The 15,468-nt window shown below is 44.8% G+C and overlaps 1 protein-coding gene across 2 annotated transcripts in view; it reads right to left on the reverse strand.

The window, feature by feature from the left end:
* Positions 1-11,626, reverse strand: part of CERT1 (ceramide transporter 1) — a 101,863-nt gene extending 90,237 nt beyond the window's left edge. The window contains exons 1-2 of one of the 2 annotated variants that reach the window (XM_083151932.1): positions 11,319-11,626; positions 3,490-3,624 (exon numbers count right to left, since the gene is read on the reverse strand). In XM_083151932.1, coding sequence (XP_083008058.1) covers positions 3,490-3,624; positions 11,319-11,414 — 231 coding nt within the window. In that variant the 5' untranslated portion in view covers positions 11,415-11,626. The remainder of the gene's footprint in view (positions 1-3,489; positions 3,625-11,318) is intronic. The other variant, XM_083151933.1, reaches the window with a different exon arrangement.
* Positions 11,627-15,468: the final 3,842 nt, after the last annotated feature.

The following is a 15,468-nucleotide window of genomic DNA, read 5'->3' on the forward strand; positions in this document are numbered from 1 at the left end:
GTCAGGACATGGTGCTATGGAGAGACATCACTATATAAAACACAGCACTGTCCACCCACTTTTGTTGGAAGAGAAAGAAATGGCAAGCTATTGAAACAGTAAAAACAACAAAGAAAAACTTGGAACAATGGTGACAGGTTATTAAATAAGGCGAGAGATGTATTTGTATTACTGAAGCGGTCATGAGAAAGCGCAGAGCAAAGAATCCAAGACAAGAGAGTGTGGCAGCTGCTGTATACCAACCCTGCACTTCATTAACAGCTTTTGCAAGACGGTTGCCAAGATATATAGGTATTGGCTTCCAAATATCAAATCATTACTACTATATACTGATGTAGAATGCAAGTGAAGTGCACTGGGATTGGTCACAGCTGTACAAGATTAATGGAGCCCACACACGCACCGATCCCGGCGTGCGTTGTGGGCTTAACTAGCACACATAGCATCGCATCGTATGCCTTGTGCATACAATGTGCATGCGATGCGATGCTATGCTAGAAAAAGCTAGTACAAAAAGTATGTGCAGCACATACTTTTTGTACTGTACGATGAGGTGCCGCGGGAGCGCGCACCCCATCGTACAGCATTGCACCGCCGGCAACGGTGCATGTGTGGGCACCTTAACAATCATTTAAGTTCTAAAGCAGCCCATACACGTCCCGATGCGTGCGTGCGTTGTGGGCTTCAATAGCACGGCTCACATTGCATTGCATGTGCATCCGTTGTGCATGCAATGCGATGCAATTTGATGAAACCTAAGTACAAAAAGTATGTGCAAGCACATACTTTTTGTACTGTGCGATGAGGTACCGCGGGAGCGCGCACCTCAAAGCACAGAACGGACAGCCCGGCATCGCAGCGTGTATGGGCTGCTTTAAGGCTCTTCTAGAACATAAGTTCATCAACCACACACACACACAGTCCTGGTCAGAATTGTAACCACCCACCTATAGATGATCAATAACAACTTATGAGAGTGTCATGCACAGGTTAAATTGTTTAGAGGTTTCTTTCTTGTTTGCAGGATTACCTAGGTGGGACACATATAGTCTGGCGAATAAACTGAAGGGCACGACTAGTGAGCCTGCAAAGTTCCAAACGTGACAATATTTGTAGGGGAGAGGGATCTCGCTATCTATATTAGGCAATATATATATGGCTTCAATACGACTTTAAGACTACTTTATTGACCAGCGTGCCACCGAATTGGAGTATGCTTTTATACCTCGACAGTGGCAATTTCACAGAGGGAACCTGCAAATTATATATATTGAATACGTGAGTGCCGACCTACTGGCGCATGCATGTCCTGTATATACACACATACATATTTCTCAAACAGCGCCAGCACTCTCAATAAACACTCAGAAGGCCATCTGAAGTAAACATTTCGACGCTTTACTGTCCTGACGTGTAGCCAAGCCAGGAACACCTGAACTAAAACTGAACTGGGCAGGAATACCAATGTTAAAGTTTAATCGGTGTTCGTGGACGGTCAGCATTCACGGCAGGCTCGGGCATTCTAGGTGGCAGGCGGTGATTGAGGCATGAACTCGACAGAAGCCTGCTCAGCTTTTCGGGCGTATAATGAGAGAGGAAACGGCTAATTTATGATTTGCAGGATTTTTATTTTTTTACTGTGGATGACAGTGACATTTGTCAAAGCTGTTCTTAGCAAGCATCTGGGACCTAAGGAGAAGCTACCTGCCAAGTTTCAAAATTGATGTCCTTGTGATTTTAGAGATTTTGTGATTAGGATAGATTAGATCACAGGTTCTCAAACTCTGTCCTCGGGACCCCACGCAGTGCATGTTTTGCAGGTCTCCTTACAGAACAAGTGAGATAATTAGCTCCACCTGTGGATCTTTTAAAATGTGTCAATGAGTAATGAACGCACCTGTGCACCTGCCAGGTGACCTGGAAAATCTGAACTTTATAGGGTACTGAGTTTGAGAACCCCTGGATTAGATAGATATTTTCGCCCAGAAGTTCTCAAGGCAGTCCAGCGGTCCAGGTTTTAAGTGCAGCTTTGACTCACTGAAGATGGTTACATCAAATCGAAATCAGATCCTTAATTAGTAGCTGTCAGTTACACTATTGCGAGACTTTTCAAAAGTACAACTGCCGATCCTAGGATGCATGGTTGGCCTCCCCACTCGTCGGTTCCCTCTACACAGGCACAACGCTAGAGTGGGAGTGCTTTGCTCCACAGCGAAACGATTGGCAGCCCCTGGAGCAGGCCAGCAATGTTATACTGCATTGTCAATGAAGATATATTGTCATGTGACCCTGGCTGCAGCAACAGACATCATAGATGGGTGAATTCAAATGCCCACCTAGCTGTGCGATATTTCAAGCAGCCAATTAATGAATGCTTACCAAATTGGCCGCTGTGTCAGTAGACAGGTTGGCAATGTGTACCCAGCCTAAGGTGGGATACAAATCATTAACAAGCCTTTATAAAAAGACTGCAGCCAAATTAATGGTTAGTAAACTGCATTAGATCTTACTAACCAGACCAGTAGAATACAAATTCAACTCCTAGGGATCTTTTAAAATGACGCTTTTGTGCAAGAGAAGTTTTGCAAAACACACGCAGACAATTTCAGCAGGAATAAAAATAGTTGATGGATGGGAAAAAAAATATTTCATCCAAACACATATAACCCAAATATGTAAGTTAAACACCTTCAAATTACCAAAATATTTCACAGAGACACCCCCACAGCATCATCAGACCCTGAGTAAGCATCAGAAGCTACTGTATGCGTCTCAGGAAAGAGCACTATAAATGTAAATACCTCACTTTCCTCTAGCGCAGAGGTTTGCAACCACAACCCTACACACACACACACACTATGGTAGTTATTCTGGTTAATTTGCAAAGGCAAATTCCTGATCAAATGAACAAAACCATGTGCACTTCTTGGGGGGGGGGGGGTAACTAGTGCCTAGGGATTTAGATTTGTTTCAACCCCCCCCCCCCCCCCCAGCAGTGCGCATGGTTTTGTCCATTTGAGAAGGAATTTGCGTTTGCGAGTGAACCAGAATAAGGGCCTATGTTTGAAGGATTTCTACCTGTGGAAACAGGTGGGCTAATTATTGACCCAGCAAAATAGATTAAACCATCCTTACATAGTTAAGTAATCCACAAAGCAAGAACTGTTGGGGGACCTTGAAGAATGGGGTTGAGAAATCCTTGTTCTAGAGGAGAACACAAATACAGTTCCTAGGGGGAACAATACGAGTGTTTGTGAAATGCGGACCTTTGTTTGTATACGCAACATTGTAACATGATCAATTCATCTTTGTAATAAGATACGTCTGGATCCACACAAGGCGTTGTTAAGCGATCTGTCAAACTCCAAATTCCTAGGTTTTTTTTTTTTTTTTTTATGACAAAAGAACAGGTAATAATTCCTACTAGAAGAAGGCATAAAGCTGCTGATTATACACGGATACATGCAGATTAGGATAAGTAAAGCTTACCGTGATAACAGCCTTGCTGAGACAGATGGACCCTCTGCAGCCATATTCAGTTTCATCCTCTGACTTATAGTAGCTCAAGGTGTTGTTTTTTAGAACGACCCATCTATCCTGCCATCCGTGTATATAGTTGGTCCACTACACACAAATTAAATAAAAATGTAAATTAGAAATCAGTGAAGTGTGTGCACATACAAAGATCAACAGATTACTAGGGAGGATAATAAAAGAGGCTTGTATTCAACAGCACAAAGCGATTGTAGCCACGAATCGGCCATCTTAAGGCCCCCATACATTAGGCCGACTTGTCCTAGGGACAAGTCGGACCCAATTTACCTGCGACCCGCCCGGCAGCTCCCCGGGAGGCTCACATACAATTTGGCACTTGATGTGCCATTTTTACATGGGATAAATCGCATGCGATTTATCCCATGTAAAAAAAAACCCGGGGAGCTGCAGGGCGGTGAGCAGTAGTGGGGGCGGGCAGCGGCAGTAGTGGGGATGGGCAGCGGCAGTAGTGGGTACGGGCAGCGGCGGCGGGGACGGGCGGCGTTTGCGGTGAGCGCAGTGTACTTACACATAGCAGCAGCGGCGGGGACGGGACGCGCAGTGGCGGCTATTATATTTTTAAAATACTTGTCAAATGACCGGCCGCTCTCTGATTGGCTGAGAGCTCTCCGGCCAATCAGAGAGCGGCCGGTCATTTGACAAGTATTTTAAAAATATAATAGCCGCCACTGCGCGTCCCGTCCCCGCCGCTGCTGCTATGTGTAAGTACACTGCGCTCACCGCACACGCCGCCCGTCCCCACCGCCCGCCCCCACCACTGCTGCCGCTGGCCGCCCCCACTACCGCTGCCGCTGGCCGCCCCCACTACTCCCCCGGTGTCTGTATGCATATGCCTGTCAAGTGGCAGGCATATGCATACAGGGAGGTCGGACGTGATCGTATGTACAGACCGTCCGACCTCCCTGATCCGGTCCGATGCGCACGGGACCGCGCATCGGATCAAATGTCACATACCTACGATTTTGGGCCGATTTCATCCAAATATCGGCACAAAGTGCCGAAATCGGATGAAATCGTCCCAAAATCGCATAGTGTATGGGGGCCTTTAGGTTACCAATTACATATACAAAACACAAAAGAACGCTCAAGAGGACAACACTGCAATAGTCATATAGGGCTATATTCACGTCTATAGATGTACAAGTAATCTCTCCATTGCGGGCACCCATGTCTCTTAACATGACCACCACTTATCCCCGATACAACTTAAGTATTGTAAACTATGAGGCAGATGTATGAGTTATGGAGGAGAAGAGGTATCAGCGTACGCTATGTGCGCTGATACTGCTTCTCCACCACATATTTTAAGTGATTGGCATTCGATAATTGACAGGGGAGCTATGTGCCCCTGTCCATACCGACGTTGCCATCTAAAAGATAACAGGCCAATATGCAGGGCAAATGAATGAAGAGTCAGTGCTGCTGACCTCTCCACCTCCTGCAGCTATCGACTGCAACAGCTGCAGGGTGGCGATGCCCTATGCCCACTCAGGGACAGTGGTGTCCCTCTTCTCCGGGCGACCTTGCGAGATTAGAGATTTCACAAATGCCCAGAAGATCCGGAAGGGGGTAGAGGAGAGAAGAGAGAGTTAGCTGATGCGCGGTACGCTCAAGGAGACATCACCGGAGTGGGCCTGTTTGCGCTCCCCCACTTCAGCGGACAAGATGTTAATACATCTCGTCAATGTCCCTTCCTGCTTCACCTCATTAAAGAGGCAAAGCAGGAAGTGTTATAATTCATCTATCCCTATGTTCTATATACATCTATTTTGGCTGTGTTATTATGCAATTTGAATTTGGTGTATGTGTAAAGTTGCATACTGGTTTAATACAGACTTGCCTACTTTGAAAACTAGTTTCAGGGAGATTATAGTTGGTAGTAGAATTTTACACAGCGCCCCACTGAGGGGGCATGTCATGCCTTACCCAAAGGGCGTGTCTAGTTCCACATATGGAAATATTGTGAAAAGAAATTGTGAACGTGGCACCTAGAAGCGTGGCTGTGTACTGCTACATCTGAGAGGAATCTTTTAAAATTACATATCCAAATGTAGATGAGCCCCAAAGCAGTTAATAAGACATACTATATTTGGTAAAGTGCTGGGAAATGGTGCTGATGATTCAATGTAAGCATCTATCTCTCATTCCTTTTTTCCCAAAAAATTTAACAGTGTAATGTGGGCTAGGTGAAATGAGGGAGATTGCTAGACTAATGAGGGAGAGAGGGAGATTGCGGTTAGATCAGGGAGTCTCCTGCAGAATGCAGGAGGGTAGGCAACTATGGTTTAATATGTATTTTTGCATGCAATAAATTAGCTTCCATTGCACATTACAACAGTATAAAAAAAAAAAAAAAAAAAAAGACATAGTCAGGAAGACCGTGCTTGCAAGCTGACAATATAAAAAGGGAAATAAGCATTGAAACACAAGGAATAGGTGCTACCTATTGCTTAATTGTTCTGTCAGATTGCAAATGTTGGCCTGGGGTCAGCAGGATGTGAAAGTGAATAAAAGAGAAAATATGAGGTTGCGTAGCCTGCACAGAGGGGATGTAATTGGGTAGAATAGCATCTGAAGGTTATTTGGGCAGTTCTGGAAGCGGATAAGCTAGGCCTGAAGAGATGAGCTTTCTGGGAAACTTGAAAAGGTAGGAGACTAGAGAAGAGGAGTCTAATTGAATGTTTTTGGTCAGTGATGAAGTGCAAATTGCTGGCCAGAAAATAGCTCAGTGCATACACACAGCGACTTTCACAGGGGTCGAAAACTATGGAAAACCGTTCTCTCATCTTGTGAAACAGGACGGATGGCGGCAGCTGGAGAGGACGCGGGAGTGCACATCACTGCTCATCTATACGCATTAGGCAGTTTTGAGCTAAAAGCATTACAAACAGAAAAAAAAAAACTGAGCTGCTTTCAGCTCAAAATCAACAAGTGTATATAGGCCCTTACAGCTTGTAGGAGGGCAATTCCATAGAGCAGGGGTCCTCAAACTATTTTGCTCTGGGACCCCATTAGACAATAAAAATAATTACGGGACCCCAGCAAGTGACTGCAGAAGGCCATCACATCACATGTGTAGTCAGCAGACAGCACATATATGGCAGCATTGTGGAGACAGCACATACATGGCAGCAGAAGACCCAAGACTGAGCCTTGCGGAACTCTGAGGCTCAGTCTTAGGTCCTCTGCTGTTCTCAATCTATACTTCCTCCCTTGGCAAACTAATCAGCTCTTTCGGATTTCAGTAACACTTATATGCGGATGATACTCAAATCTATCCATCAACCCCAGCATTGTCACCAGTGGTTTTGGGCTGAGTATCAGGTTGGTAACTACAATTGGCAGGGGGAAATATTAATTTTGGAAATATTCAGTTTGAAGTGGCAAGAGGACAGACAAGATGAAACGGCAGAAAGGTATTATGGGACATGGACCAATACAGATTGCGACAAATCTAGGGAAAATAGGTCGATTTGATTGTCATCCGCGTAGAGTGATAAATCGGAAACGAACAGTTTACCCAACAACGTGATAGTGTTCCCGCTAAGCTGTTTCATCAGGGTGATGCACACTGCCCAATTTTTAAAGGACTAAAGTGTTCCCTGCCCCTTGTTACCCTGCTAAATAACACTCTCCCCCTTGCCGGCACACAACATCTATTTGCATTACAAGGTAAAGTCTAGCACCTATGCGCTCATCAGTGACGCCAACAGCTGAGGCACACCCCAGTAGTGACAGAGGTGGCTGGACCATCCGCAATAGTGACCCCGATGGGTCTCCCCACAGCGCAATGCCCCCCCACACACACTACCATGTGGTATAGAGTAATAGAAGTGGAGTACTCAAGTCTGAACCCTGTTGTACTCCAATGTAGGGAATTCAGAGAAACGAACACTGATAGATTAGACAGGAAAGAGGAGAACCAATAAAGGATTGTGTCCTGAAGAACTAGGGATTGTAGCATTTGTATGAGAAGAGAGTGGTCATTGTCCAAAGCAGCAAAGACATCTAAACCAGATCATTCATTACCTTGGTCAATGCGATCTCTGGAGTGTTGGGAACAAAAGCCTGACTTAAGGTGCCCAATACGTTGTGCGAGTAAATCAAGTGTATGCAGTGAGTGTAGGCAAGTCTCACGTAGCTTGGAGGGGCATGGGAGCTGAGAGTCAGTTTGAGAGATTCTGTCAGTGTTTGGCCACATGAGTTTGTGCCATCTTCAGAGAGGGTATATAGTCTAATAATATTTCGAACCCCCTCTTGTAGCCTGCGTCAGATGCCAGCCCCGATTCCAAAAAACTGACATTGTGCACACAGTGTCAGTCTCCCGCCGATGAGTTTTCAAAGATGTGAAGAACTCTTTCAAAATGCCAGGGAAGTAACTCACAGGTACAGCGGTAATTGCTACTGATGTCCCTGCAGGTTTCCCTATATTGCGGGCATATTTATTAGCAGTTATTTATATAGCGCACACATATACCACAGCGCTTTACAGATAATATTTGAACATTCACATCAGTCCCAGTGGAGATGACAAAACTATATACCCTACCACATGCACACACACATTCATTCTAGGGTTTGTTTTGTTGGGAATCAATTAACCTATCCATAGATTTTAGGATTGTGGGAGGAAACGGGAGTAATCGGAAAAAAAACACGCAAGTACGGGGAGCATATACAGACTCCGCAGTTAGGGCCATGGTGGGAATCGTAGCCAGAAATCTAAAATATCCACTGCGATAAAGGAGTATTAATAATCGCAGTAGTCCAGCAGATATTAATATATATTATCAAAGCATGGATAGAGTTCAAATACATTTTTGTGCCCCCAAGTTTAATAACCAATATATCAGTTATTACAATAGTCAAAAACAAGTATAAACTCCTGACAAGAAAAACGACAATGCTACAGTTTGAACCTAGCAAATACAGTGTTGGAGGTTGAGTAAACATTTCCAGTATTATTAGGAAAGTAATCAGGTGGAATAGACTACAAGGCACTAACCAGGAAGGAAGTGACTACTTCCTGGGGATCCTCAACTACCTCTGCCTCACACAAATATCCTGTCAGAGACATCACAATCACTGTTTAACAAACCAGTAACAACGCTATTAGCTCATAACGCACATTGTAAATGACACACTAGAACTAAACCCCAACTCAACTTGTCGCTGGATAGAAAATGAATGTTGGAAATATTTCCCAACTCACTGTGCAAAGTTCTCTGGAACAAGACTATGCTAACTAGCCAGGGCATTTCTTGCAAAACTGACTTTACCGATAAACGACGATATTCCTGGACAGTTGGTAAGCAGTCATCGGGATATACACAGCTAGACCTGGGTGTTTAGGCGATATTACTGTAACTCCCTCAAAATACATCAGTCAATTAAATGTGCGATCCCTGTCACAATCTATCAGAATTCCATTTAGCTGAGGTGTAGAAAATTTTAACACGATGTTCAGATAGGGTCTAAGCTGTGTAATGAGCTTCTATTACAGACACACCCAAGTGTACTGGAGAAATTCCAAAGACTTCTATTAAACATTGATTCTTTCCAACTGTAGAAGAGGAAGGCAACAAAAGCATGTGTTTCACTACTCTTTACGCATACAGTTATTACTAAACCAAGTGAAATCGCTCTCAACAAATTGTGAACGCACAAAAACAATGATTATTTCTGTTAAGAATAAAGTACAATAAATATAGGATTCCATTCTCCAGACTGAAACAGAAAATTGCACCCTGCCTCAGTTGAGAGTTCCCACATCAATGATTTTGTCTTGTAAAATATTTGTACTTGTGCGATTTGTTAACAGCAGCTAGAATCTGATATATTTATTCTGCAGAGACATAACATACTTGTTCCTTTACATCAACTTCATCAAACAGATGATATTGGCTAATTATTTAAATCAGAAAGACCAAAAACAAAAAGGACAATATTGTCACACAGTATGGGGCAACCAAGTACCGTATATACTCGAGTATAAGTCGACCCGAATATAAGCCGAGGCACCTAATTTGACAACAAAAAACTGGGAAAACTTATTGACTCAAGTGGGACCCTCACTCGAGTATAAGCCGAGGGGGGCTTTTTTCAGCATAAAAAAAAAATGTTCTGAAAAAGTAGGCTTATACTCGAGTATATATGGTACCTTATTTTCACAGTAAAGCTAGGTACACACTGCAATATTCTTAAACAATGAGTAGGACAACTATATCATTAAAGATATTATGGTGCCAATCATCTAGCGGATACGCACTACATCATTAACAACCCCTCCTGTCATATGAACATGCTTTCAAATCTGAGTATATTGTCAGCAACTACACGTACAGTGGGGCCGGATGATGTCACGGAACAATACAATTCAGAGAGTATGCGCTAGAGAAGTCATCCGGGGGCACCACCAATATCGTTAACAACAACTGCAATGGAGCTTATCATATAGTCAGCGTAATTCGATAGCTAGAGCAAATCAATGTGTATGTACAGAACAGCAAAGCAAATTCAGATAGCATTACTACCACACTGCCTTGTGTGGAGTTTGTATGGTCTCCCTGTACTTGCATGGGTTTCCTCCAATTTCCTCCCACAATCCAAAAAAAATAAACAAAATGCTAGACACACACACACACACACACGTGTGTAGGTTAATTGGCTCCTTGCAAAAATGAACCCTAGTGTGTAAAGCACTTATTTATTTATTTATTAACAGTTACTTATATAGCGCACACATATTCCACAGCGCTTTACAGAGTATAGTTGAACATTCACATCAGTCCCTGCCCCAATGGAGCTTACAGTCTATATTTCCTACCACATGTACACACATCCATTCTAGGGTTAAATTTTGTTGGAAGCCAACTGACCTACCAGTATATTTTTGGATTGCGGGTGGAAACTGGAGTACCTGAAGTAAACCCATGCAAACACGTAGGAGAATATACAAACTACCCACAATTAGGGCCATGGTGGGAATTGAACCCATGACCTCCGCGCTGTGAGGCAGTAATGCTAACCATTACACCATCCATGATGACCACTTCCATATGATAATGGGCAGACTTGATGGACCAACCTGTCCTCACATTCAAATCAGATCTATTAAAATAGATTCAAACTGGAGCCATGCACAGAATTAAAAAAAAAAATAAAAAAAATAGGGTAAAAAATACATTTTAGGATTTATATTCCAAGGAAATCAATAGAAGCATATGCATATCCCATAGATCCTGAGCAAGCCTCCAGTCTAGCAGCATTGTACAGTGACACCACCAGGCTTGCACGGTGATGGGACCAGCAAGTGTTCCCTGAAATATACAGTATACTATGAAATTTACATGTAGATCATGCGATACAGACTACCATATAGACAACCAGTCACTCCCATCATGCCCAGCCAGAGAGCCGAGGCTTGCAGTCCCCCTGCATCTGTAGAGTCACAGGTTAAGGTGCCCATACACGTTACAATTATTGTATACAATATTGTATACAATATCGCATCTCATCCGATCTCGGTTTTGCGATGACATCAGATGAGATAAGATCTAGTACAAAAAGTACGTGCTGCACATACTTTTTGTACTAGATCTCATCTCATCTGATGTCATCGCAAAACTGAGATCGGATGAGATGCGATATTGTATACAATATTGTATACAATAATTGTAACGTGTATGGGCACCTTTACTCATCCTGGAGGAGCACCTGCGAAGACCCCATCAATGAGACCCGGCTCCCATCAGCGTACCCACCTTAGATAGGACCCCGCAGAGCTCCACGGGTGGCCCCGGCTCGGTCTCCAGGTCTTCCTCCGAGCCCGAGGAGTTCCAGCTCTGATTATCCGACATCAGCGGGAGCCCGAGACTCCGCACGACACCTAGCGCTACGGACGGTATAGAGATCTGTCCGTCGAGACCTGCTGCTGCTGCGCCCGCTCCCTGATTGATTCCCTACTGTACCCGGATGTAAATAAACACAGACGACGGATCGCAGCAACCAACTGTCCAGCTCACACAGCAGCCATGTTATCCTGCCGACGTCACTGGCCTGTCTGCAAGGCGTGTATCTGGGGGGCTGGAATATTTACACATGACCACACCCACCGCTCCCAACGAGCCTCACAGATGTCGGCGGGCTCCGCCCACGGAAGTTTAGGGAAGGTGGACAGGAGCGGCCATATTGTGTCCTGGCACCAGTTCCTTCCATATCAGGAAGAAACCTTGAAAGTGTCCTGTGGAAAACACATGTCATGTCTGTAGCAACTAAAACATATCATTAGAAAATATATATATATACATTTTGTAATTAGAATAATAATTTTCTGTCAATGTTGACATCTGTCAACATGGATACCTAATTAGTGTAGCACATACCCTCGAATGGCTCACTTTGTTCACTTTGCACACTTTATTGTTTCCATTTTTAGTCCACGTGGATCGCAATGCATGAAAAAGTACAACACAAAGAAAAACACCTTGAAAAACTCATGTTGACATGTCATGCGTCGACAATTGCAATGTCGACCTTTTGTCAATGGCGAATTAATGTAAATCATTTGGTGTAAACCTACCATATCAGCTCCGAAATTTGAGGGCATGGCTTAGAGGGGCTTATGATTGGCCTATATTCGCAACGCTCCTGTGAGGCCACGCCCCCATTTTCGACGCTGTGGCGGCATGAATAGATGCTGTGCGTATTCAGTGACAGGGGGGACTCCAAACTGCCCCACCCTGCAGCAGGACACAGTCGGCCCCAGGTGGGACACAGGAACGTACCCCAAAAAAGTGACGTTCCTGCAGAAAGCGGGACAGTTGGGAGGCATGTTATTGCTTAGCAACACTAACACGCGCCGAGTGAAAGCATCAGCTTTTCCTTTATCGCTCCTCTCATCAGTCTCTTACTGAATTGATGAGAATAATCATCGAGGGCGAGATGTACTAAGCCTTGAAAAGTGATCAAATGTAGAGTGTTAAACAACCAACCAATCAGCTCCTACCCATCATTTTTTCAGTTAGAAGCTGATTGGCTGATGGTTTATCATTCTCCATTTTGTCACTTTTCAAGTTTAGCACATCTGCCCATGAAGGACAAGGGGCATGGCCAGCAGCTCAGAGAGCACCGGGAATGTGCCAATAGAGATGAAAGCGAGCCAAGTCCCTTTACAGACACGTTTGCTTAATGGTGACAACATTTTGGGAGGTAGTACTATACAATGGTAATAATATTATCCAAATTCTTCCATTTTGCCTGATGCCAGAACAAACAGGCAAAAATTCAGATTTTCCCCCCATTTCCATACATAAACAGTGTGTGGGGGCAGTTTGGGGAGCCAGTAATCACCACTGCACACCACAGCAACCGGTGGTCGTTGACAGATGTCATACGGATGTACATGGCATCTCTAGAGAGCAGGAAGGGAGCCAGAGGCTGCTCAGCACTTCAGGGAGCACTAAGAACACCCCCAACTTGACAAAAAATTGGTGTCGTGGTCATACAGTAGGTGTGCGCACGGGGTTGGGGGGTGCCCAGGCACCCCCTAATGACCAGCTTGCTCCTCCACAGACTGTAGTGTCGGCAGCAGCAGGGAGTCAGTGCTGCAGTGTCTGTCCGTGACGGCCACTCCAAAGATGGACACCACCTTGGAGGAAACAGACACTAAAGGTCGGCATGGCCTCTAGTGTCTGTAAAGGAGTGCAGGGCGCCCAGCAGCCGCACCACAGGGGAACTTGGAAGCAGCACCTCCCTCCCCAAAGAGGAAGCAGGCCTGTTGTATGCCAGGCAGTGCTGTGGTACAGAGCCGAAGCCTCTTGGGGTGCGCTCTGCTTCTGGCCTCCCCTTCGCACCGTCCCTGGATCCTCTGGCCTCCCTGACACCCTGCAGCTGCTCCCATAGATTGGTGAGTGCCCAGGGATCACTGTACCCAGCAGCCCCTCTATGTGTGTGACCCCCTTACTTTGTATGTGTGACCTTCTGTACACTACTCTCCCTGTGTGTGTGACCCCCCTTATCCCTGGTGTTTGACCCCCTGTACCCTCTTCACCTGTGTGTGACGCCTTGCCCCCTGCTACCCTCTTCCCTCTGTGTCTGTGACCCCATCTACTCCAATTTCCCTGGTGTCTGATCACTTCTTACCCCTATCCCTGTGTGTGTGACATCCAATGTAATACCCTTTGGCAATAAGCATGTAATCCTCCCTGGCAATGAGCATGTGACTCCTCCTAGCAACAAGCATGTAACTTCCCCCATGGTAATAAGCATGTAATCCCCACTGGGCAACGACCACATAATCCCCCTTGGCAACGAGAATTAACCCCTGGCAAGAAGTATGTATCCCCTGGCATTGAAGAATAAATCTCTGGCAATAAGCATATAACACCTGACAATGATTATGTATTGTAGATAACCTGCACTTATGTGGAATAATATGTAATTGGCTTTACGGTTTGTTGTATAATGTGTAATGGGCATTATGGTGTGTGGTATAACTTGTGATGGGCATTCTGGTTTGTGGCATTATTTGTAATTGGCAATTTGTAATTGGCATTACAGCATGTGGAATAATATGTAATGGACATTACGGTGTTTGGCATAATGTATAATTTGCTTCACGGATTGTGACATAACATGTAAAGGGCGTTACGGTGTAAATATATGCCACACCCCTTTGGAGCGCACTGTGCCTGGTTCTAGGGTATGTGGGGGAAATGATTCATTCTGTAACCCATATACCTAAATAAGTCACCACCTATTTAGTTTGCATTGATGCCCAGTAGGCGATGATAGTCACGTCCTGTAGGTGATGCCTACTGGACTTGTAGCCACACCTCCTTCCGGGTCAGTCCCACCTTTGGTGTGGCTGGTCCCGATTTACTAAAGTTGGGAGGCATGCGTTTGAGTTGATGCTGCTTTCACTCTGCACCTCCAGACAGTTAACACATAGGCAAATATAATTATTGGTACTTGTTTAGTTTCACGGCGGCACTTCCCAGCAGATCACATCGTATGCAAATTGCATGTAAATTGTATGCGATTTGCATGCGTTTTTCATACGATTCTATCCGCTATGCGATTTAGCACACCCTCACTATCCACGTGAGCCCGAAGGGTGGCGAGCGCAGTGAGCCCCGCGAGGGGATGCAGAATACACGTCAAGTAATCCATGTCCCCTCGCGGGGCTCGCTGCGCTCGCCACGCTTCGGGCTCAGTGGCTCGCTGCGCTCACCACACTTTATAAGATCAACTCCACACCGATGTGGATAGTGGGGGTATGAACAGGTCAGGAGTATGCGTACCGCGTCCCCTCTCGGGGCACACTGCGCTCGCCACGCTTCAGGCTGACGTGGATAGTGGGGGTGTGTTAAATCGCATCGCAGATCGAATTGTATGCAAATCATATGCAAATTGTATGAAAATCGTATGCAAATATCACATGCAATTTGCATACGATTTACATACAATCTGCTGGGAAGTGCCGCCGTGAAACTAAACAAGTACCTAATTATTTTATGGGCAATATCACCTTTGTTTTTGTTTTTGTGGTTTTTTTTTTAGAAACTTTGGTAAATTTACGATAAATGCTTGCCCCAAATTTGGATGGGAGACCAGAATTTAGCCATGGCCAATACAAAACTATCACAGTTTTATTTTGACTATTTGTACTAGGTAACGCCAAAGTTTGGTGACAGAAAGGCTTTGTAAGTGCTCTCCAGTTCTTTGCTCTCTAGTTATTTTCCATTTAGCATCCAGCTTTTTGCTAAGGAATAAGAAGTGTATCAGCATTTAGCCAGAGAGAGAGAGAGAGAGAGAGAGAGAGACTGCCATTCCCTATGCTGTTTGGAGGGTGGGGCGCTGTCAGGTAATTTGACATGTGTAGTCTTGACTTACATATGGGAGGAAGCTGTA

Source organism: Crinia signifera, chromosome 1, assembly GCF_055691185.1.
Source record: "Crinia signifera chromosome 1, ASM5569118v1, whole genome shotgun sequence".
NCBI classification, from domain to species: Eukaryota; Metazoa; Chordata; class Amphibia; order Anura; family Myobatrachidae; genus Crinia; species Crinia signifera.